Source organism: Gobio gobio, assembly GCF_949357685.1.
Source record: "Gobio gobio genome assembly, chromosome: 12".
In the NCBI taxonomy this organism is placed as follows: domain Eukaryota; kingdom Metazoa; phylum Chordata; class Actinopteri; order Cypriniformes; family Gobionidae; genus Gobio; species Gobio gobio.
In genome coordinates this window covers 1,209,139-1,235,052 of record NC_137105.1, presented here as the reverse complement: position 1 = coordinate 1,235,052, position 25,914 = coordinate 1,209,139, and the positions used below count along the sequence as shown (strand labels likewise).

The window sequence follows — 25,914 nt, the reverse complement described above, 5'->3', positions numbered from 1 at the left end:
TCCCTCTCTCTCTCTCTCTATCTCTCAGGTAACATTGTATTCATGCTGCGTACGATTAATGGTATAAGTTTCTCATCTCATTCATCCATTTTGAAACTATTTTAAGTGTAACCATAACCAGATTTTGTCATTAAATCCTTTCTATTACAAATACTGTGCTAACTAGTTTTGATTTAGTATTGACTTTGAAGTGCTCCCTATTGCAATACAATATAGTCACATTATAGCAACGCTCTCCCACATATTTTGCTATTGTAACTGCGCTTATCTCCGTCGTTGGTATGAGTTGCAGTGGGTGGAAATAGACGAGAAATGTACAGTTTTCTTCCATCTTTCTGATAACGTTTCTTTAGTCTAATGGCAACCCTGTAGATTGAACCATCTACAGGAGTCCACTCTTACATATATATTATAGATTATATAAATGTATATACATGCAAATATTTCTTAAATATATACATGAATGTGTGTGTATTTATATATAAATAATAATTAACAGAGTACACACACATATATTATGTAAACACAAACTTTTATTTTGGATGCGATTAATCGCGATTAATCTTTTGACAGCCCTAGATTTCATAATATTTTCACGCATACTATTGCACTATTTACATTCGCGAAAGACATAACCAATTTGAGGTGATTAATCTTTGTTGATTAATTTAAGAATGAACACTTGCGGTAATTTGCTGCTTCATAACACCCCAAACTTGCGAGAGTGAGTAAAATTATGCACAATGCCAAAAATTCAGACCCTGTGTGGTATCGATTTAATATCTGTACTTCGGTATTAGATTGTGGGACCGTACCGAAGACAAAATTGTGGTATCGAGCCATCCCTAGTGGAAACCCAGTCTGGTTTTGGGCTCGTGCCACAGGTCAGAGGATATTAGCCCTGGCTCACTCTGACCCGACAGTGGAAACTCGGCTAATGACCGAAACTGACGTTTGATTAGCGTGTTTTAATGCGTGTTCCATTTCATACAATAAGTAAACGTGAGCCGTGTGGACGCTAGGGCGATTTCTTCATTTGAATGGCCTTTAAGTGTGTGTTGATGGATCACTGTTCCTCTTCAGCGTCAGAGGAACGATGAAAACGATGATGTCACGTGACGTCACAACTCTAGAGAGGAGCATTAGGGGCGGGTAGAAGAACTACATTTCCCCTAATGTGGCGTTCACACCAGACGCGATTCGCGCGAATGGACGCTTGAACATTGAGTTTACTCGCTTCATTCGCGTGATTATTCGCTGCTCAACAGACGTGATTCTCCTCATGGGCGGAGCTTCTGCCAGCGGCTCGTCTCGTTGAGAAATGTCTGACATGGGCTGTGTTTACACGTCTGTTTTTGTTAAAATCTACTGTTAATGTGTGACTAAACGTAGTTTTAAGACTTTTTCAGTCGATAATGTAGTAGTTTAAAGCTCAAATCAGTGGTTTATTTATATAAAGAGTGCCTATTTGAACATGTGATCGTGTGTGTGTGTGTGTGTGTGTGTGTGTGAGTGAGTGAGTGAGTGAGTGAGTGAGTGAGTGAGTGAGTGAGTGAGTGAGTGAGTGAGTGAGTGAGTGAGTGAGTGAGTGAGTGAGTGAGTGAGTGAGTGAGTGAGTGAGTGAGTGAGTGAGTGAGTGAGTGAGTGAGTGAGTGAGTGAGTGAGTGAGTGAGTGAGTGAGTGAGTGAGTGAGTGAGTGAGTGAGTGAGTGAGTGAGTGAGTGAGTGAGTGAGTGAGTGAGTGAGTGAGTGAGTGAGTGAGTGTGTGTGTGTGTGTGTGTGTGTGTGTGTGTGTGTGTGTGTGTGTGTGTGTGTGTGTGAGCTCCAGTGGATCAGCGGCGCTCATTAACCCGGTGAGATCAGCCTTTCCTCAGCCAGTTCTTCTGCCGCTGGCTCTGATGACTCGAGCTATAATTCGTCTTGTAACGGCCGATCTTTGCTCTCATGGATCTATAATTTGTTCCCTGGCAAATCGTTTAGGCTGAGGGCAAAGATAAGTTTCATTACTTTTATCTTTAGGCTATAACTGTACGTTGCAGTTGTAATGTTAGCCGACTAGCTCTGACTTTGAATGTTTGAGTGAATTGTTTGCTTTATTTCATGTGTAGCTTATTATACCTTTTACTTATACTTTTGTATTATTGATCAAACAAACTTGCATTTAACAAAAAGAGACTGGGTTGTGTTTCATGTCATTTAATGTTATCACAGTGATAATCAAATTGTCTGAACCAGATATTGATATACAGATTTTCTCCTCATTGTTGACACTACTAGAGCAAGCTCCTGATTGGTTAACGCAGCGCGAAATATCCGCCAAAGTTCAGATTTTTTAACTTGAGCGATTTGCGGGAATCGCGCGTTCAAAACGCTCAATTCTCGCCGCCTCAACCGCGCGACTCTCGCCGCCTCAACCGCGCGACTCTCGCCGCCTCAACCGCGCGACTCCCGCCGCCTCAAACGCGCGACTCCCGCCGCCTCAAACGCGCGACTCCCGCCGCCTCAAACGCGCGACTCTCGCCGCCTCAAATCGCGTGAATCTCGCCGCCTCAAATCGCGTGAATCTCGCCGCCTCAATCGCGTGAATCTCGCCGCCTCAAATCGCGTGAATCTCGCCGCCTCAATCGCGTGAATCTCGCCGCCTCAAATCGCGTGAATCTCGCCGCCTCAATCGCGTGAATCTCGCCGCCTCAATCGCGTGAATCTCGCCGCCTCAAATCGCGTGAATCTCGCCGCCTCAAATCGCGTGAATCTCGCCGCCTCAATCGCGTGAATCTCGCCGCCTCAAATCGCGTGAATCTCGCCGCCTCAATCGCGTGAATCTCGCCGCCTCAAATCGCGTGAATCTCGCCGCCTCAAATCACGTGAATCTCGGCGCCTCAAATCGCGTGAATCTCGGCGCCTCAAATCGTGTGAATCTCGTCGCCTCAATCGCGTGAATCTCGCCGCAGAATGCCATTTCGCGTCTCTGCATTGACTTAACATGTAAATCACTCGTGCGAATCGCGTCCGGTGTGAGCGCACCATAAGGCCGTTTTACCGATGACATTTGTCGGGAGGGCGAGCGAATGATGGGCTAATGCTCATGTCGGGGTGACCAGCGCGACCCCTTTACCTTGCTGCTCCTCGAACGCCGCCCACAGCAGGTGGACCGACGGCTTCTTGGGCAGGTGGATGGTGCAGGCCTTCTTGAAGATGTGCCGGACGCCCTCAGTGCTGTAGCTCTCCAGATACTTGGCGTACTTCAGAGGACAGAAGAGAGAGAGCGACAGAGAGGAGGAATAACAGAAGAAGAGGGGAAAGAACACATAAAACTTGAGCTTTCATTTCACATCCCCGCACTGGCGAATTTCCATTGACAAGATCGTTTTGAGAATTTCTGTTTTAAACCCATCAGCACCTTCATGGAACCAATAAGATAAGATTCTGTAAGGTAGAAGGAGACGGAGAGGTGCAACGTAGTTGGCAAATGCTGCAGTCAAATCTTGTGTGGCAAGCAGGCCATCCCCTAATATAACAGATACAGTCAAATATCAACGTTACACGCAAAGAGTGCAGCAAGTTTTACTGTGGAAGTGATGATATCGTTGATGGGGAAGCAAAGGGTGGACAGAGGGAATGAGGCGGGAAAGAGAGCGCCGTATAGCTACCTTGATCCAGAACTCCTCGTACAGCGCGCAGGCGATCAGGCAGCGCTCAAACAGAACCACGACCCGCTCCGGCGTCCCGTTCTCCAGCTCGAAGTCCAGGTACTCCCTCCAGTTGTTGAGCTGGGTCTTCTCCAGGGCCTTGACGTGGAAGTACGGCCGCTTGATCTGCGGAGAAAAGCCAGCGTTCGTCAACGTTTGCATACAATCCGTCTGAGTTAACTACACAATCAACCGTTAAAATTAGTGATGCAACGATCATGATTTTACATGGTCGATTCCGATTTTTTTTTTCAAGAAATCTGGCCAATTCTGATTTTTTTTCAAGAAAACTGGCCGATTTCGATTTTTTTTTTTCAAGAAAACTGGCCGATTCCGATACCGTTTTTTTTTTTTTAAAGACAACTGGCCAATTCCGATACCGATTTTTTTTTTCAAGAAAACTGGCTGATTCCGATTTTTTTTTTCAAGAAAACTGGCCGATTCCGATTTTTTTTTCAAGAAAACTGGCCGATTCCGATACCGATTTTTTTTCAAGAAAACTGGCCGATTTCGATTTTTTTTTTTTCAAGAAAACTGGTCGATTCCGTTTTTTTTTTTTTTTCAAGAAAACTGGCCGATTCCGATACCGATTTTTTTTTCCAGAAAACTGGCCGATTCCGATTTTTTTTTCCTCAAGAAAACTGGCCGATTCCGATTTTTTTTTTTTTTAAGAAAACTGGCCGATTCCGATACCGATTTTTTTTCAAGAAAACTGGCCGATTCCGATTTTTTTTTTTCAAGAAAACTGGCCGATTCCGATACCGATTTTTTTTCAAGAAAACTGGCCAATTCCGATACCGATTTTTTTTTTCAAGAAAACTGGCAGATTTTGATTTTTTTTTTCAAGAAAACTGGCCGATTCCGATACCGATTTTTTTTCAAGAAAACTGGCCGATTTCGATTTTTTTTTTTTTAAGAAAACTGGTCAATTCCGTTTTGTTTTGTTTTCAAGAAAACTGGCCGATTCCGATACCGATTTTTTTTTCAAGAAAACTGGCCGATTCCGATTTTTTTTTCCTCAAGAAAACTGGCCGATTCCGATTTTTTTTTTTTTCAAGAAAACTGGCAGATTCCGATACCGATTTTTTTTCAAGAAAACTGGCCGATTCCGATTTTTTTTTTCAAGAAAACTGGCCGATTCCGATACCGATTTTTTTTCAAGAAAACTGGCCGATTCCGATTTTTTTTTTCAAGAAAACTGGCCGATTCCAATACCGATTTTTTTTTTTTAAGAAAACTGGCCGATTCCGATACCGAATTTTTTTTTTTCAAGAAAACTGGCCGATTCCGATACCGATTTTTTTTCAAGAAAACTGGCCGATTCCGATTTTAAACTTTTTTTTTTTTTAACGAATTATTGATGATTGTTTAGAGGGGCACTTTATATACTTTTGATACCAGCCCCCAAAGCCCTCCGCTCTGCACTTGCCTGGTGTGTGTGTGTGTGTGTGTGTGTGTGTGTGTGTGTGTGTGTGTGTGTGTGTGTGTGTGTGTGTGTGTGTGTGTGTGTGTCCGGTCACAATGCGGCAAAAACTCCTACACGGCGCTAATAGTTAGATTAAGGTGTGTTCATGTCTACAATGCACTTAGATAATGCGACTAAAACAGGCATACTCCACATGTCTTAATTCGATTTTTGTTTAATTCGAGTATGGCTTTAACCGGATTACGGTAATTCGAAATCGCTGTTTACATGGTAGTTTCTTAATCAGAGTATGGTCTTAATCAGATTAATATCGGGAGTATTGTTGTCCATGTAAACGTACTGATTGTCAGTTGTTGATATGCTCTTGATATTGTTGGCTAATAATGATTCGCCGATTAATAGATCCATAAAAATAAATTGTGTTTGGGGAAACTGCACGTCATATTCTGCCTACACAGATAAAACTACAGACATTTACACATTATTTTAATGCTTTTTATGCATTAGAAAAACGAAGACTTCATGTGATCTTACCAGCATGATGAATAAATTATATTAACCGGAATAAACTACAGAAAGGGAGCAGAGACTGTGACCGATCGTGAAGCTGTCCATAACTTGGGTCTAGCGCGAGTTTAAGCGCTCTCACAAACACTATTCTATTACATACATTTTTTGAAACAAATTTCCATGACTTTTCCAAAACTTTCTGGTTTATTTATTTTTCCAAAACTTTTCCAGGCCTGGAAATTGCTACTTTAAAATTCAAAATTCATTTGTTGCAGCCCTATTACTGATATTATGCCAGAGCTGCCCTGCTCTGTCTGATGTTTGATTACTGTAATATTTACTCGCAAATATTAGGCTACTAGCTACTTAATTTAATTCATAAAAACAACCATACTATTTCTTCTTTTTAATTTAATATCTATGAAAAGATTTCCCTCAAATTATGTGCAGTTTTATGTGCATTTTCTGGTAATCAAATTAAGACATTAATTTATATTTTAATTTCATTAAACTTTAGTCAAACAAAGCTGCACCACTGAGCTTCATACGGAAAACATGAAGAAAATGGTAATTACTTAAAAAAAATTAAGTTGATAATTTATTATTACACTGAGACGCATCTAAATTCTACAGTACAGTGATGTATTTGTCAAGTTAGCCAGACTTTTATTTTGACGTGTTGCCGTGAAGACCTTTGAGTTTCTGTGTTTATGACGGTAGTTTTTCTCAAATTAAACAGTAAAAGTGCTCATAAAGTGACTCTCAGTGGCTCTGGAGATGACGGACATGCGTTCATGTCCTCATACGAGACGGCAGAGATGGAAACATGCGACCGTCGTGTGTGTGTGTGTGTGTGTGTGTGTGTGTGTGTGTGTGGTAAACTGCACGACTACAGCATTCATTCGCACAGAGACACGCAGGATTCGTGTTTAAAAAGTGTTTTTGCGGTTTAATATTCACACACTCGTCTATAAATCATCAGATGCGTTCTCAGGTACCGATTGATTTAATGTGAATCGGTACTCGGTAGTACCGACGTAATTCGGTCAGTGCCCTTAAAAGTACAGAGTTCGGTCCCCAACCCTAATAATCGCATTATTTAACATATGCATCTGCTTACACATGAGATCAGTCGTTTCCGATTCTTCTTCTTCGCCTGTTTTGACCAGGAGATTCTGTACTCGTTCAGGAGATGCGTAATAGCGCCCCTACCGTATATCACGGAAAGCCGGAAAATATCGTATTTTATTACTGATTGTCTTTAACTAATATGTATATATATTAGGGCTGGGCAAATTAACGCGTTAACGCGGGCGATTCATTTTTTCAGCTTAACGCATTAAAAATATTTAACGCAAATAACGCAGCGTCCGTTTTTTTATCCATTTTTGCTTAGCGTTACATGATCATCACGCTCTTATTCATGTAAATGCTTCCAAGCGCGACAAGACACAAGAGAGCGCGCTGTATGCCAATGTCCTGTGTGTGTGTGTGTGTGTGTCTGTCTGTGTGGATGCGTCTCATGTCAGCTAATCAAGACACACACACACACACACACACACACACACACACACACACACACACACACACTCGACGCACAGACAGACTCGCATCAGTTTCCTGCTCACATCGAGTTCTCTTTTGCTCTTGAACAAACAATAACACAGAGGATTTTGAGTATTCTCATATTAGAGTCTTAAATTAGTTAAATAACGTCTTAAATGAACTTTAAAGAGTTGTGAGGAAATGAGATGCGCGGGACAGCGCGTCAGATCCGCGCCTGTTCTTAAAGTGACAGTAGCACTGATGATGATGTCATTAATGTTCATCACAGAACAACGGGAACAGAGAAAAGTGTAGCTTTAATGATGATTCATCTAGATTTAATTTATTATTTATGCAGCTAAGAAAGGTGTTTGATAACTATTACATTTCTGTATATGTATAACAGGGAAGTCCATGGGTAAATATAACATTTATTATTTTGGGTTTATGTAAAAATTGTTTTAAGTTCACTTAAAAGTTGTTTTTTTAAGCCTAATAAATATTCAAATTGGGAGCTTTCAGTTATACTGTAATGTAACGTCATTAATGTTTCATAGAGACTTTAGTATCAGTGATACTGGCCTTCATTCATAAAAATATGACAATACAACACATATTTAAAATATGCTGTCTCTAAATTGTTTATACATTAATTTTGAGAGTAACTGAAATTATTACAATATCAAAATATTAAAAACTTGCGATTAATCGCGATTAATTACAGAAAAAATTGATTAATTACATTTTTTTTTTTTATACATTTTTATGCATTTGGCAGACGCTTTTATCCAAAGCGACTTACATGGCATTCAAGGTACATATTTTTACATTTTTCAGTTCTTGCTTTCCCTGGGAATTGAACCCATGACCTTGGCGTTGCTAGCACCATGCTCTACTGTTTGAGCTACAGGAAAGCTATTAGTAAATTAGTAATTAGTAAAAAAATTAGCAATTAGTAAAAAAAATGTAATCGATGCCCAGCACTAATATATATAGTAGTTTTTGGAGTCATAACCTTATTTATTAACGTTACATGGATCAAAAACAATACTGGGCCCATTTTATTTCATTTATTACTTTTCTTTGTGGTGGGGCCAGTGAAAATTTGAACCACTGGGCTGACTGAAAATCCTTCGCATTGAGTCCTTACACAATGGACCCATGAGGTGACAATCCTAAGCAGAATTTTGTTTTTCTTAAAGGGATAGTTCACTCAAAAATGAAAATGACCCCATGATTTACTCTCCTTCAAGTCATCCGAGGTGTATATGACATTCTTCTTTCAGACGAATCAAATCTGAGTTATATTACAAAAGCGATGAAGCGCATCAACGCGTTTGTGTAAGAAAAATATCCATATTTAAAAATGTATTTAATTTTTTTCTACGGCTCTGCATCAGCCGCGCCATCACTTCCGGCGAATAAGGTCAAAATACCGGCGCGATCATAGATATACACACTAGGGATGGGCATGATAAATCGGCAATCGATCGTTAAGAATTTCGTTGATCACGTTAATTTGTTATCGATTAATCTAATGCAGATTGCGTTGCGTAGTGTGAGTCTTGAAGCAATTAAATTAATTTCACTGCAAACATTGCGATGCCGTGTTTAAGTACAACACGGCCACGACTCAAATGATGCACCACTTAAACAAAGGTCATCCGTCCCTGGTTAATGTCGGCGGCGGTGCATCGAGTCCAGAGAAAATTACCCAAAGGGATCCGCAAGTTCATTGAGTTGGAATATTCCTTTAATGTTAATAAAACCACAAAAGACAAAGAGAAAATCCCTCACTGCTCTTGACTGAAGAACTTTAATACACACGGTAAAAAAATCCAACTTATGTTTTGTATGACAAATTCAGCTTTTAAAGTTTATTCAGCTATTTAACATGAAAAAAGTTTGTACAACTAATTGACCCTAAGTTGAGAAAACTCAAATGTTCTGCAGCTGGTTGCCTTAAACTTAAGTTCTCAACTTTTTTTTTTACAGTGCAGCAGCTTTAATAAGAATCAGTGTATATTTTAAAGTGAAGTAGTGTTTTATTTTTACATTTATTCATTCAATTTCACACTTAAATGCTGCTGTACAGCTCTGAGCTGCCAGTGCAAATCTTTATATTTACTTTATATTATACAATACACTAGGAATGTGTACATGGGTTTTTTTAAGTAAAGTTTTAAGTTTAAGTAAGGTTTTTCAATTATTTTAAGTTAAATAAAGAAATGAGTATTGCAATAAAAAAAGGAGAAAAAATAAATTAACCTCTTGCTGTTCCGGTCGCTTAAGAATAGAATAAAAAACTGATGTGAGAAGCCATCAGAACCGAAAACCGTGGTTAAAAACGGAGGTGTGTATTGAACCGTGGACTAACTGCAGTGTTTCATCCCTAGTTCATTAATATAAAAACAGACGGAATATTTAAAGGGTTAGTTCACCCAAAACTGTAAATTGTGTCATTAATGACTGAGCCTCATGTGGTTGGACACCCGTTAGACCTCCGTTCATCTTCAGACACAAATGAAGATATTTTAGTGTAAATCTGATGCTGAGAAAGGCTTCAGATAGGCCTCCATTGGCATTCAGTACATTTACACTCACAAGACCCATAAAAGGCACTAAAAACATCGTTACAAAGTCCATCTCACCACAGTGGCTCTACAATAATCTTACGATGCGACGACAATAGTTTTTGTGCGCAAAAAAAAATCTAAATAACGCCTTTATCCAGCTTGTTCTTGTCTTCCGTGTGTGTCTCCACGACGCATGCGTGAGAATATGAGCAGATCCGGCGTTCGGGAATCCATGAAATGCTCACTTTAACCCCATTTTGAGAACTACAGCGAGACCTAAAGCACGATCAGTGTAGAATTCAACAGCTGAGATACGCGCGTCTTCCTCTGCTCGTAAACAAATCTCTTCTGGGTCATGTGTCCGAACGCCGGATCTGCTTTATTTATTGACGAAAATGACAGTTGATTTTCGTTAGTTTTTGTCATCCAACACTAGTTTTTATTTATTGACGAAAATGACAGTTGATTTTCGTTATAGTTTGTCATCCAACACTAGTTTTTATTTATTGACGAAAATGACAGTAGATTTTCGTTAGTTTTTGTCATCCAACACTAGTTTTTATTTATTGACGAAAATGACAGTAGATTTTCGTTAGTTTGTCATCCAACACTAGTTTTTATTTATTGACGAAAATGACAGTTGATTTTCGTTAGTTTGTCATCCAACACTAGTTTTTATTTGATGACGAAAATGACAGTAGATTTTCGTTATAGTTTGTCATCCAACACTAGTTTTTATTTATTGACGAAAATGACAGTAGATTTTCGTTATAGTTTGTCATCCAACACTAGTTTTTATTTATTGACGAAAATGACAGTTGATTTTCGTTAGTTTGTCATCCAACACTAGTTTTTATTTATTGACGAAAATGACAGTTGATTTTCGTTAGTTTGTCATCCAACACTAGTTTTTATTTATTGACGAAAATGACAGTTGATTTTCGTTATAGTTTGTCATCCAACACTAGTTTTTATTTGATGACGAAAATGACAGTAGATTTTCGTTAGTTTGTCATCCAACACTAGTTTTTATTTATTGACGAAAATGACAGTTGATTTTCGTTAGTTTGTCATCCAACACTAGTTTTTATTTGATGACGAAAATGACAGTAGATTTTCGTTATAGTTTGTCATCCAACACTAGTTTTTATTTATTGACGAAAATGACAGTAGATTTTCGTTATAGTTTGTCATCCAACACTAGTTTTTATTTATTGACGAAAATGACAGTAGATTTTCGTTATAGTTTGTCATCCAACACTAGTTTTTATTTATTGACGAAAATGACAGTTGATTTTCGTTAGTTTGTCATCCAACACTAGTTTTTATTTATTGACGAAAATGACAGTAGATTTTCGTTATAGTTTGTCATCCAACACTAGTTTTTATTTATTGACGAAAATGACAGTAGATTTTCGTTATAGTTTGTCATCCAACACTAGTTTTTATTTATTGACGAAAATGACAGTTGATTTTCGTTAGTTTGTCATCCAACACTAGTTTTTATTTATTGACGAAAATGACAGTAGATTTTCGTTATAGTTTTTGTCATCCAACACTAGTTTTTATTTATTGACGAAAATGACAGTAGATTTTCGTTAGTTTTTGTCATCCAACACTAGTTTTTATTTGTTGACGAAAATGACAGTTGATTTTCATCATAGTTTTTGTCATCCAACACTAGTTTTATTTAGTTATCGTCTCGTTTTCGTCAGTGAAAACAGGTCGTTGACGAAAATTATTCGTCAACGAAATGAACCCTGGTTGATATGAACAGGATTAATCGGACACACTCACCCCCTCCTCGAAGGCCCAGCGTTTGCTGACTTCATGCTCGTTGTGGTTGAACACCTCCTGCCGCGTCTCGATGACTTTGTGCCTCATGTTCTCGATCTCCGTCACTCTCTGGAGGGCAAAACACACGTCCTGAGCATGGCATCGTGCAGCCGCAGACATGTTATCTCGTCTGATGTCCAGCTACGCAAAAGGTCTACGTCACCATGAGTTTGACAGAAACAGTACGGTTTGCACACCCAGTGAATCAGCTGTGGCCCAAGCCCCGGTGCTGGGAGGGACGGTGGCATTTCGTCACGAGCCCGTCCCACTTTAAGCCCAAGTCCCTGATTGGATGCCAACCTGGACCCCTCAGGTTTTCATTGGCTGCTAACGGAAAGACACCTCTTCAAACCTGCACACGTTTTGCTTGTCTCCAGGATCAGCTAGCCTCTGCCCCTGCCTACCTCGGCCATGTTTGAAACCCCCGCGGGCAGCAGATGGCGCTCTTACCTTAGCGGGATCCGGCAGGTCATCTGTGCCCGGCGGCAGCTCTTCCCCAGGGGCATCGTCTCCGCTGGGCTTGTTAGCATTAGCTAGCTCCACCCGCAGCGCCACGAACTCCTCCTCGGACAGGAAGTGCTTGGGGTTGTTGCTCTGCACGTGTTCTTTGAACCTGAACAAAGAGTTTAAACAACGTTTAACCCTCTGGGGTTCTTCGAAGCGTTTTATAAAAATATTTTTTAAGTCGTAGCTTCATCGGAATGGTCGAAACACCCAAAAAAAACAGGGGATTTGAAAAGTCTAAGTGGTCGTAAAAAAAAATAGTTACACTCTGGACCTTCTGGGTCCCCCATAGGAAATGAATGGGAAATTGGCAAAAATATGAAAATACAGAGTTTTTTTGTGCGTACAATCAGTGTTGGGGAAAGTTACTTTGAAAAGTAATTCATTACAATATTGCGTTACTCCCTTAAAAAGTAACTAATTGAGTTACTTAGTTTCTTTTTAAGAAAAGTAATACATTACATTACTTTTGCGTTACTTTCTCTCACCTGGGCTGGGCTTGGTTTTGTTTATAACAAAAAAGTATTTTTGCGCAACGGTAAAGACCTCTTCATACCAAAATCTCTAAAACATCAAGAGTGCAAAACAGACAAAAAAACACACAAAAACACAATTAGCTTTTGGAATGGGACGCGTTAATTTGTGTGTGCGTGTGTTTTTGTGTGTATAAGTGTGAGAGTTTTGTCTGTTTTGCACTCTTGATGTTTTAGAGATCTTCACTGTTGAGTCTTTTTTTCTGCATCTTAGCTGATTTGTAGATTGTACGCACAAAAAAAACTCTTTGCCAATTTCCCGTTCATTTCCTATGGGGGTCATTTTTGACCCGAAGGTCCTGAGTGTGACTATTTTTTTATGACCACTTAGACTTTTCAAATCCTGTCCCCAATTTGTTTGGGTGTTCATATACCAAGTACCAATAAAGTCACCAAGTTTCGAACCATTCCGATGAAGCTACAATTATTATTTTTTTAATTATAAAACGCAAGATCCACTATAGTGATAAAAATGCTCAATGTGTCGACCGGATGGCACCGATCTCATTAAAAAAATTGCTTTCATGAGGCCTAGGCTTGACTCTAAAATATATATATATATATATATTTATATTTATATTTATTAGGGCTGTCAAAAGATTAATCGTGATTAATCGCATCCAAAATAAAAGTTTGTGTTTACATAATATATGTGTGTGTACTCTGTTAATTATTATTTATATATAAATACACACACATTCATGTATATATTTAAGAAATATTTGCATGTATATACATTTATATAATAATATAAATGTTTTATATATAAAAATAATATTTTTTCTTAAATATATACATGCTTGTGTGTATTTATATATAAATAATAATTAACAGAGTACACACACATATATTATGTAAACACACTTTTATTTTGGATGGCTTTTACTTTTGACAGCCCTAATATATATAAATAAATGTTTTATATTCAATGGGAAAAAATGGGTCATAATTATTGCATAAATATTAATTATAAATCATAATTATCTCAAAAAAAGAAAAAATATTATCGAACAAAAATATATTTAATTGATTTTACTCAAATCTTTATCTTAATCCCGTGGGTCATTTTTGACCCGAAGGTCCTGAGTGTGACCCATAAATGAGGTTCTCACTTTATTATATATTATATATTTTATATATATATATAATGCTCACTTCTGGAAGTGTTGCGAGTACAGCTGGGTGGGGATGCAGAGGATGCGATCATAGACGGCCGTGACATTGGCCAGCTTGTCCTGCTCCGTCTCCCAGCCGATGTAAGCCTCCCACAGACGGTCGGAGCGGAAGTCCGTGCCACAGGCCAGAACCGCGTGCTCATAGGACCTGAAAGAAACCAAGCACACCACTGAGTCAGGGTCTAGGGATGTTACACAGAGTGTGTGTGTGTGACGGTTTAGCTCAGAATACCCCACAGCTCACTTATAGCGCGTTAAAAAGGTCACTTTTTGAGGGCGAGCAATAACGCGGCGTTTTTGTGTGAGTCCCTTTAAATGCAAATGAGCTGATGCTCATGGGGCGGAGCTTCAAGAGCTCGTGTTAGCAGCTCCGATTATGATCAAACCGGAGTCGGACAATGATGGAGAGACGACCTGTAGAACGAGACAGGACGTTTCTGAAGGAATAGAGGATGAGTTTATGAGTTAACGAAGGCCATTGATTAGCATATTCAGTCATGACAATCTATAAAGCGCTGGTGTGGGGCAAGATGAGCCAGATAATATCTGCTGATGAAGAGAGAACAGAGATAGTAATTACGGTTATAACTGATGATGTCATGCTATTGCGTTTGTACGGTATCAATAAATGTGAGAGACGGACGACAGCTTGAGCGACTCGACTACAGCAACTCCACATGTCCCCGGGGGCAGGGTTTATGCAAATGTTAGGGTTATGATGTCACTAACTCGTTGTAGTCCCTACCAGTCGTTTGTTGTGACTTCTGTAGAAAATAAATATCTCCCTTTGCTTTGAACGTGGAATGACGCGATTCACGGGAATGATGGCGTCATTCATGTGTAGCTTATTTTACCTTTTACTTATACTTTTGTATTATTGATCAAACATAAACTTGCATTTAAAGGGGCGGTTGCATGCGATTTCACTTTTTTAACTTTAGCTAGTGTGTAATGTTGCTGCTTGAGCATAAACAGTTTCTGCAAAGTTACAGCGCTGAAAGTTCAATGCAAACGGAGATACTGTCTTTTAAAGTTATGGCAGTTTATTGCCTACAAAAACGGCCGGTTTGGACTACAACAAGCTTCTTCCCGGGTTGGTGACATTATGAACACCTGCTATTAACATAAACACTGCCCCCGTGAACACAAAGTGGGCGGGGCCACGCAGCAGTCATTAAGAAAGAGAGAGCGGTTGCAGAACTACAAACTACATCTGGCCATCTGACCAATCTAAGACCATTGCGTTTTTCGGAGATATGGGCTTCACAGAAGCAGGAAGCAAACGAGCCGTTCATAGGACAGTGGAGACAGCGGTGTGGAATAAAGAGAAAATATAAGAAAAATACGGCGTTAAAAAAAAAAAGAAGTATTAAGACACGTTATACTGCGCCCCATAAACACAACCAAGCCTAGAAAAAAAACACGGAACCACCCCTTTAACAATGTCATGTCATTTAATGTTATCACTAGTGGTGCACCGATCATGATTTTACATGTCCAATTCCGATACCGATTTTTTTTCAAGAAAACTGTCCGATTCCGATTTTTAAAAAAATATATATTTTTACACAATAAAAGAATGAAAGTATACATGAACAAGATGTTTATTTGGTATTTAACAGGCTAAATTGGCGAAAACGAAAACAAGTCCGCAATCTGAAATTAACAAGAAATTAAATTGAAATTAAATTGAAAGGTGGAATTAAAGGCAACAACTGCATATTCTGCAATCCAAACAAAGATGTTACTTAAATCAGCATGTGTTTTTAAATTCAGTGTAAAGAAAAAAAAGTCTTAACCAGTGAAATTAAATAAAACCAAAGTATATAATTGTTCCAAAATGTTAAATCAAATAATGTTTAGTGCAACGAAAAAAACTAAGATGCTACAGCAGGTGCTTTTTAAATCAAATTAAGTCAATGTAATTTTAAGGTAAAATAAAGATGATCATCCTATAGGCTACAGAACTGATAGTATTTCATTTCTAAAGTGCAGCATGTTTTTCTTTAGGCTACAAAAAGAAGTATTTGGACTTTGTCACAAGTTAGTCTGTTTCGCTCTCATCCGATCCAACACGTGAGAAGCAGAGCTGAACAAACGCTCACGATCTACACTTGTGCAGGCGGAGAGGTAAGCTCGCGCAACTTCAAGCTCGCGCAACTTCATTCCCTTCAGCATCTCGTGTCTTCCCTCAGTTCTCCAGTTTCCGTTTGTAACACACAAGTGACATGTTCGCGAATGATTGCAATATAGGCGTATGTGCACGCGGGCGCACTTCAGGAAAAATCGGCAGAAAAATACAAAGAAAACGCTAGAAGCAAAAACCGTCCGGTTCCGGTTTTTGGCCGGTTAACCGGTGCATCCCTAGTTATCACAGTGATAATCATATTGTCTGAACCAGATATTAATGTGCAGATTTTCTCCTCATTGTTGTCACTACTAGAGCAAGCTCCTGATTGGTTAACACGGCGCGAATATCTGCCAAAGTTCAGACTTTTCAACTCGGGCGATTCGCCTTATTCGCGCAAAACGCGTCGCCTTATGTCTATTCGCGTCTTTGCATTGACTTAATTCATTGTAATATTGTAACAATCGGAGTCCTCACGCCGGAGACGGGTTTATTGAGGATGCCGTGTCGATGAGGCAGTTTCAGGCGGAGTCTGAACTTTGGCAATATCTGCACGCGAGCTACCGCTTTGCTCAGGGTCACTTACGCTCTGATGCGGTTCTCGGCCTCTCCGTCGCTGGTGTCCTGGTTCTCTCGCAGGAAAGTGATGTAATGAAGCCACAGGTCGACGCTGAGCGGGATGGCCTGGAGGCCTCGGCGGTACACCTGCGGAGGAAAGAGACGGCCGACACTTTAAAGACCTTCAGTCTCATGAAAACAACACAACACACCGTTAAAAAATCATGCCTTATAGTCACATTGATACAAGAAATTATACACTATAATGTAGTGTTAGACCGATATATCGGCCGGCAGATATTTGCGATTTTTATCGTGTATCGGCCGATATTTGCGTTCGCCGATATTTTTTCCCCTGCATTATTTCCAGACAGGCGTCCACAGGGCAGCTCTCACCCAGGGTTTTTCCTATATTGAAAATTTTTTGGCGGCCACCAAAACAAATTTGTGTCCCGCCAAAGCTTTATTTGATGAGTTATTGTGATTTATGAGTGATGTAGAATAGATGCTGCGCTTGTAACTGAGTGACAGAGAGAACGACCAGTGAGCTCCTCCCCCGCTCGCACGCTCTCGGTCTTCAAAATAAGCATTCTTAGCTTTCTAATATTTCACATATTACGTTAATCAAGAGGTCGGAAGACCGAATCCATGTTGCACGTGGCGCTATCAGACGATGTTTTCCTTTAATTACCGCTGGGTGTGAAATGCGCTCAAAAAACATTGACTGATTCTCTGACCAGCTGACATAAAGCATACTTTCAATAAACGGGAAACAAATCCTGTCCGGTTATGAAGTATTTTTTGTGTGTTGACAAATCTTTTGCGATGTTCTAACAGACGGGATTCACACACAAAGCATCTGCTAATGTCCGATTCGCCACCTAATGACTCCTTTGAACCGAATCATTTTATCGACTGGTTAGAACAACTGATCTGTCCAACACTGAACTCACCAATCAGTTTATTCATTTACTCAGAACATCTGAAATGAGAACACAAGTGTGCTTACCCAATTTAGCAAGAGTGGGTGTAAGAGTTAGTTTTAATTATCCACAGTCTTTCAGCTTATTTATGTTCATAATGTGTAGTAAAATAAATAGCCTATAAATCACTTCGTTTAGACTGGAGTGAGGTGAACCCAGAACAAAGTTGTTGTTAGCTAGCTGATCATTTTATGAAATTGTATATGGCAGAAAATTAGGCTATTTGTTCATTTTTTTTAATACTACTTTTTAATATTGATATGATTATATACCAAAACAATTATCAGCAAATAGTGTAAAAATTAGGAACAAAACAAACATCAAGGTATCCCACATGGAAAAATACTATAGTATATTATAGTAAAATTACTATAGTGTTTTTGAACCATACTATAGTAAATATACTACAGTAAATTGTAGTATATTTAGTATATTATAGTATTTACTACACTTTGTTAATTTACTGTAGTATATTTACTATAGTACGGTTCAAAAACACTATAGTAATTACTAGAGTAATTTTACTATAATATACTCTAGTATTTTTTCATGTGGGATCAAAATAAGATAAGCAAAAGTTACAAACTTTCTTTGAATGTATTTAAAATGTATTGTCAGTATTGTGCTTGCAGATCACGTGGGTAGGGCACTTTTTTACTGTGCGTGCGTGTGTGTGTGTGTGTGTGTGGATGACCATGTCTGTCAGCCACCACCGAAGACCATTTTTGACCCAGGAAAAACCCTCTCACCGTCTTCAAACTCTCTCGCTCTCCCTTGCGCATATTAATCAAAATCAACTGAGAATTGACACGATGGTAAAAGGTGGAAAGACTGAAGTTTCACGTGGAGCATTGGGAGATTTTCTCCTGAATTACCGCTGGTGTTGCTCCACAAGAGATTAAGTGAAGTGCACCTACACTCTAAACAATGCTGGGTTAAAAATAACCCAAGTTGGGTTGAAAATGGACTAACCCAGCAATTGGGTTATTTAAGCAAACATTTAACCCAACCGCTGGGTCAAAACAACCCAATTGCTGGATTAGTCCATATTCAACCCAACTTGGGTTATTTTTAACCCAGCATTTTTAGAGTGTAGCCATTAAATGACTAGGTTGTAAATAGTTTTAAATGAAGTATAGTACAGTCAGTGTGCACTTTATTATGCTGCTCGCTTGTTGATACTGTGTGTAATAGTGTCATTATTTTATTTATGCTTAAATATTTATTTTCACCACTGAACTCTTTTTCTCGTTCTACCTCACCTGTTTTTACTATTTGTTAAATATTGTTCTTTTTAGTTCAATAAATGTTCCTATTTTTTTAAATTGTTATCATCCTGATCATTGTGTCATTTTTATGATGTAAATTGAGGGAGCAAAAGCAGTATCGGTTACAAATATTGGCTCACGAAAATCGGCAGCTCGTATCGTCATCGGCTAAGGGGGAAAAAAAAAAAATCGGTATCGGCACTAAAACTGTTCCCACAAAGTTGGGAACATGAAATTGTCCAAAATGTCTTGGTGAAGCGTTTAGAGTTCCTTTCACTGGAACTAACCCCTGAAAAACAACCTCAACCCATAATCCCCCCTCCACCAAACTTTACACTCGGCACAATGCAGTCAGGCAAGTCAACCGCCAAACCCAGACTCGTCCATGAGATTGCCATAGCGTGATTGGTCGGAATTCAATGATTTGGAGGGGTGTCCCAATACTTTCGTCAATAAAGTGCAACAGGAAACAAATCATACTAAAGAAAATGTAACCTTATTTGTGAGTACGACGACCTTCATGAGTTCTGTAGCTTGATCAGACTCACCTCATCGGCCATCTGGATGTATCCATGTTTCCTCTCGATATCAGCGTATTTCTTCCAGTACCCATAACAGTAAGGATAGTGCAGGAAGAACGCATCAAACGCCTTCCTTGAAGCCAGAAGGTGGTTCTGAAACAAAAGAAACACTGATGAACGTGTGACGCTTTGATACCAAAAAAATGGAAATTCGTTCCAAACCCTCGAGAGTTTTGTTCATCTTTGAAACAGAATCTGAGAGATTTCTGTCCCTCCGTTTAAAAGTCCGTCCACCCAAAACTCTGAAGCTTCAAAACGCACAGTTAAAGGTGCAGTATGTAAGTTAACACAGTTAAAGGTGCAGTATGTAAGTTAACACAGTTAAAGGTGCAGTATGTAAGTTAACACAGTTAAAGGTGCAGTATGTAAGTTAACACAGTTAAAGGTGCAGTATGTAAGTTTTTCGGATTAAAATATCCAATATCCTCTAGATCAGTGTTATATATTAGTTCATTATCCCAAATGTGTAAATCAGTGATTTTCCCCAGGACACGGCCCGTGTGTGTGTGTGTGTGTGTGTGTGCGCCGCCCATCAGTGACATCATCCCCGCGTGTTATTGTGCGGTAACCATGGCAACACTAGCGGCGCTTTAATATCTGCTGTGTTTTATTAGCCACTGTTTGGATCATTGATGGACAGAAACTCCTCATTGTTCTCCAGCTCAACACAGTTAGTCTGATTGTGTAAATCTGCTGTTGTAGATTTACCCAGAATGCCATGTTTTCCCGCCTCATATGATCTCGCTCACTGCAGTGTGAACAAGCGTCTCATAGTAGCGCAAGAGTAGCATTACAACATCACTTTAACACACTCACATGTGTGTGAGAGGATCAAACACACATGCATGAGCAGAAGCGGCGGCAGAATAAAAGCTCCGCCCACTCACGAGTCGAGTAATTACACACTGTACCTTTAAATCAATGCGCGATCTCTTCAGAGCTTTGGTGAATAAACGTTCAATGACGGATGGAAATATCTCGTGTTTTGACGATGAAAGTGGACTCACCTCTTGCTCCACATACTGCAGAAGGTACACCCAGCCATTGAAGTCTTCAGGATTGTCCTCCACGACTTTAGAAAGACGCTCGTATTCTGTGGGAAGTTCTGGTTCTTGCGGAGTAGCGGAGTCGTCGGCTGCGGGTTCGGCTCCCGGTTCTGCCGGTTCTTCCTCTTCTTTGGGCGCATCTTCCAGCTCCATTTCAGAAGGGCTCTCCGAGTCTCCCGCCTGCTTCGCGGCATCCGGCTCCGCTGATTGGTCCACGACGTGCTCCCCGTTTGACTCCGCCTGCTGCCCGACAACCGGATCCGAGTTCTCCAGAACGGGTTCTGAAGGACTGATTTTCTGGTCAATGTTCTCGGCTGCGGATTTCAAATGCTCCAGCGAGCACAGCTCCACCGCCGATTCGTTGCTTTCCGGTTCCGCGAGAGGAGGCGGTGCCGTCGTCCAATCGGTGGCGGGCGGTTCTGGCCCATCTGTGGCCTCCATCGCAGGAGCGTCCCCGTTATCAGGGGCATTCGTGTCCAACATCCCGGTCATCGGCTCACCTGGAACAAACCCATGGGATCATTAATAACTAGCTTATTTTTAATAATACTAAATCAATATACTACACCGATGTAAAATATTATAAGTTTGTTCTACTAGTCACGTCATATATAAATATAACTATACAAGTCAGTATGGGATAAATATGAAAGCCAATTTACGCCACATAAGGAAAAAAGTCACGCTTAAATCTTGATTATAACAGGAAAAAGTCGAAATACTAGCTCAATTATCACAATAGTTATAATTTCGACTTGGACAAAGTTAAATATGTCATAAAAATTCTATATTTATTAAACAAAAGCCGCGTTTCCACCGCAGGAACTTTACCCCGGAACCAGGAACTTTGGGGGGGAACTCGGTGTGTTTCGACCGCAGGAACCAGGGTCTAAATGAAGTTCCGGGTAAATATTTCCCCCTCCAAACGGCCCTGCTTGCGAGGTGGGACTTTTCAAAAGTTCCCGAACTTTCGGGGGTGGGACTTGGGCGCTGAACATGCTGATTGGTTGAGCTCTCGCAGCTATTTTTTTTCCACCGCCATATTTACAAGTCTTTTGCGAGGTGAGTTCCGTGGGTTTTGCGTTCAGTAAATTTTTTTTTTTGCAACAATGGAGTTCAACAAAAAATTCGACCGATGGACCGACGATGAGGTTCAGGCTTTATTGAGCATATATGCGGAGGAGGACATCCAGCGGGAACTGGAAACGGCGACCCGCAATGAAAAGGTATAACTGAAGATATCGACTCGGTTCCAGTCACACTGGAAAACAGCGCAGAGAGAAGTTGAAGAAATTAGACAAGATTACAAGAAATTAAAGGATCATAACAACCGGAGCGGTTCCGACCGGCGTATCAACAAGTGGTATGACCGCCTGGACGCGTTGCTGGGACACAGACCGTCCTTTTCTGGCGCAGCGGTAACGAAAGACTCGGCTAGTGCGTTGTTGGAAACCATCCAGGAATCCGAGTGGGTTGAAGGTAAATATATCATCTTGGTATCATCTATTAAACTCGTTGCAGTGTTTAAACACGTTGCAGTAACTTTTTTCAACGTGCTTTTCCAGACGTAACGAGTGGCCCTGATGAATCGCAGGCAACGGAGACCAGCGTGTTTTCCCCCGCGGTCACCAGTACGTTATAAAGCTGACAAAAATGTGTATATATTTAAAAACTGATGTGTAATCCTTAATGGTTTTGTTGTTTTTAATTGTAAACTTAAATTGCCCATGATAAAAATTGCACACTGGGCATTGTTCAAGCTGGGCAAACAATTGTTCATTATTTGTAGTGAAAACACTTTAAATAATTAATTGATGGTTTCTATTGTTTCATGGTTGCCTTGTGTATTAATTTCCATGTGTTTCTGTGCAATTTTTCTACTTAGAGAAAAGGAAAAGGGACTGTGACTTTCTTGATGCACTGAGGGACATGGAGGATGCTAACCCTGCAGCATATGGACAAGAACTGACCAATATATGCAGCTGTTACTGGAGAGGCAGGCCGAGGAGAGATGAGGAGGCAAGAGCTGGCATTCCACCAGTCAGAAGCGGAAGAAAGCTGACGGCAGCAGAGGGACTTTCAGACCGGGTTTCTGTCTGTTCTTGGACAGTTTGTCCAGTTGTTCAAGAAGTAGCCACAATGACCAGCCGCTTGAATGAAGCATTTGCACTACCACATTTGTACTTTATATATTGTACATGTTGGCACAGCTCTTGGACAGGTTACTGAAAAATACACTTTTTTTATATTGTTGTTTTCACATTTTATATTTTCATTTTATTGTTCTAGTAATTTATTTGTCTTTGCACACTTTTATTTTAATTTTGTAAGAACTAATCTGTCTAAAATAAAGTAAAATGTGTAAAATGTCACTGTGTCTTTAATTTCCACATTCTAACTATATAACCACATTCTAATTGTATTCATATAGTTTAGGAAGCAAATAAAAGGGCTGCTGCTCGCAAGTCTTTCTGAATATGCACATAAACATATCTAGAAAACCCAAATATTATATTTTTAAATGTATAACTGTGAATGTAGTATAATAACTTATAACCACAACTTAAGTGAAGCCATAAGTGTGGTCTTACTTCATTTCAAATTTGAGGAAGAAGTCTCTAATATTATGCATTTAATGAAGCATATTGTAATACTAGTCATGTGATTTTTTTTGTTTTTTTGTGAATGTTAAGAGATGTTATTGTGATAAAAAATAAAATACTTGCAGTCTAGTACCTAATCTTTCAACTGCTTAATTCAGTCTATTGTTTTCATTCAATTAACTTTTCACACATCTGTCATGACTGAAACCTCATTATCCTTTTATAGAAAATGTTTTGTTTTGGAATTGAGCTATTACAACACATTCAGATTTTGGATTGCCCATCATCCCATTTTGCATTAAAATGGTCAAACCAGGTGAAAGTGCACGTTTAAATAAGCAGTGTTGGTAATGTGTATACATAAGCAAAAGCAGCGCTGCTTGCATCTCCTCCACTTGTTATTGTTGCAGACAGTATCGCGCAAAAGTGATTACTGTCCGTCGGTAACTGGGAGAAGCAGCCGCGCGCATTCCCACGTCACCGGACTAATTTGCCTAATCTCCCCGGTACTTTAGACCGCGGTGGAAACGCAGATTGTAGCAGATCTGGGGGAGAAAAAGTTCCTGGGAAAAAAGTTCCTGGTACAAATAGTTCCGGGTAATTTCGGTGGAAACGCGGCTAAACTAATGAAAGTGATGGCTTATAAACTAAATACTACACCAATGTAAGATATTATTTGCACAATACTGCATTAAATTAAGTTTGTTCTACTCGATTTGGGTCAACTATTAGACGGATTATTTATTCATCATTCAAACTGTTTTTTTACCCCCCTAAACACAAGACTGACGACAACAATCATCTCTCAATGATTTTGCTAGCAATAAAAAATAAAGCAATATTTATATTAAAGCATAAACAAGTTGTTGTGATGTATATCTGAAAAAAAATTACGCTGTGATGCAATAATTACGACTTGTCAATTTGGACAAAAAGTTACTTTTGTCATAAATGTCTATATTTATTAAACAAACTAATGAAAGTGATGGCTTGTAAACTAAATACTACACCAATGTAAGATATTATTTGGACAATACTGCATTAAATTAAGTTTGTTCAACTCAATTTGGGTCAACTATTAGACGGATTATTTATTCATCATTCAAACTGTTTTTTTACCCCCCTAAACATAAGAAAGACTGACGACAACAATCATCTCTCAATGATTTTACTAGCAATATAAAATAAAGCAATATTTATATTAAAGCATAAACTACACCAATGTAAAATATTGTACGTTTGTTCAACTAGTCACGTCATATATAAATAAAACTATGCAAGTCAGTATGGATAAATATGAAAGCCAATTTCCGCCACATAAGGAAAAAAAAATCACGCTTAAATCTTGATTATAACAGGTAAAAGTCGAAATACTAGCTCAATTATCACACTAGTTAAAATTACAACTTGTGTCAATTTGGACAAAAAGTTACATTTGTCATAAAAATGTCTATATTTATTAAACAAACTAATGAAAGTGATGTTCGCTTATAAACTAAATACTACACCAATGTAAGATATTTTTTGGACAATACTGCATTAAATTACGTTTGTTCTACTCGATTTGGGTCAACTATTGGACGTATTATTTATTCATCATTCAAACTGTTTTTTTACACCCCTAAACATAATAAAGACTGACGACAACAATCATCTCTCAATGATTTTGCTAGCAATATAAAATAAAGCAATATTTATATCAAATGCACCTTTCTGTTAAAGCAATAACATGTTGTTGTGATGTATAGCTCACAAAAATGTAAGTTGTGATGCAATATACCACATTGGAATTTAAGATAACGCCCAATTTGCATTTATTTACAAGCTATGGGTTTAGTGTATTTAAATAACTGGCTTGTTTGATCTGACTTGATCTACAAACTCTGCCAGTTTAACGCAGAAATGCTTTAAAAATGTTCACAAAAAAACACACATGAATGGAGATGAAAACTTTAAAAGGTTTGAGGGTTTATTTAAGGTCAGGTGAAATGTTTCTAACGCGTTTCCTGGTCAAACGACACACGATGATTCGTCGCAGTTAACGCTAGTTTGCGAAAATTAGTTAGCCTGCTGATCAAAACAGGCTTTAAAACGCGGTCGGTGACTTTTAAAGGGCTAATTCGTTTTCAAAGCAGCTAAATATGCTTATAGAATTACGAAAACGTATTCAATTGCATCGGTGTGGTCTCGGCCTGCTCTCTTCACGCGTTAGCTGAACTGCTAACCGTTGGTTTACCTCAGAGTCTTCTAGAAAAGACCGCGCGCGAACCGCGGGAAACACACGGCGGGAAGGATACTTACCAGAATCTTCCATGAAACTGGGTTAAAACGGCAGATATTTGCACAACTTCTTCGAAGTTTTATGCGGCTGATAACATGTGGTCGAACAGCCGCGCTGTATCGCATTCAACACCCGTTGCGTCGACGAGGAAAGGACACGAATGCTTTGCGCATGCGCACTGCGTTACGAAACTCACAACAAATAAAAGACGACTAGTCACGTCATAACGTTGTATTATAGAAAGGGGAGTAACCCCCCAAAATCATTTATTATTGTATTTATGTCTTACTATGTTTATTCAATGAACCCCTGACTGTTTTTATATTTGTATTTCTTTAAAAGCAATAAATAAAAAATAAAATAAATTAAAAAAATAAAAGTAACTACCCAAAAAAGTAACGCCACCCAATTATTTTATGTTCCCCTCGACTGTAGCTGTAACTATTAAAATTACAAATTAAAAAGTAACGCGGCCCAAAAAAGTCAGTATGGGATAAAAACGAAAGCCCATTTCCGCCTCATAAGAAAAAAAATTATGCTTAAATCTTGATTATGACTGAAAATTATCAAAATTATCACACATCATTTTGTTATACATATATAATTTTGACTTTTTATGTCATAACTTTGACAAAAAGCCAAAATTGTGATATAAAATTCGTACTTTATATTA

At 39.1% G+C, this 25,914-nt stretch overlaps 1 protein-coding gene across 10 annotated transcripts in view; it reads right to left on the bottom strand.

Moving 5' to 3' along the window:
- prpf39 (PRP39 pre-mRNA processing factor 39 homolog (yeast)) overlaps positions 1-25,421 on the bottom strand; it is a 49,157-nt gene extending 23,736 nt beyond the window's left edge. For all 10 annotated transcript variants that reach the window (XM_079831593.1, XM_079831588.1, XM_079831592.1 and 7 more), the window contains exons 1-9: positions 25,262-25,421; positions 20,319-20,857; positions 19,279-19,404; positions 16,508-16,626; positions 13,774-13,941; positions 12,032-12,194; positions 11,543-11,650; positions 3,650-3,814; positions 3,115-3,241 (exon numbers count right to left, since the gene is read on the bottom strand). In XM_079831593.1, the coding sequence (XP_079687719.1) occupies positions 3,115-3,241; positions 3,650-3,814; positions 11,543-11,650; positions 12,032-12,194; positions 13,774-13,941; positions 16,508-16,626; positions 19,279-19,404; positions 20,319-20,857; positions 25,262-25,274 (1,528 nt within the window). In that variant the 5' untranslated portion in view covers positions 25,275-25,421. The remainder of the gene's footprint in view (positions 1-3,114; positions 3,242-3,649; positions 3,815-11,542; positions 11,651-12,031; positions 12,195-13,773; positions 13,942-16,507; positions 16,627-19,278; positions 19,405-20,318; positions 20,858-25,261) is intronic.
- Positions 25,422-25,914: the final 493 nt, after the last annotated feature.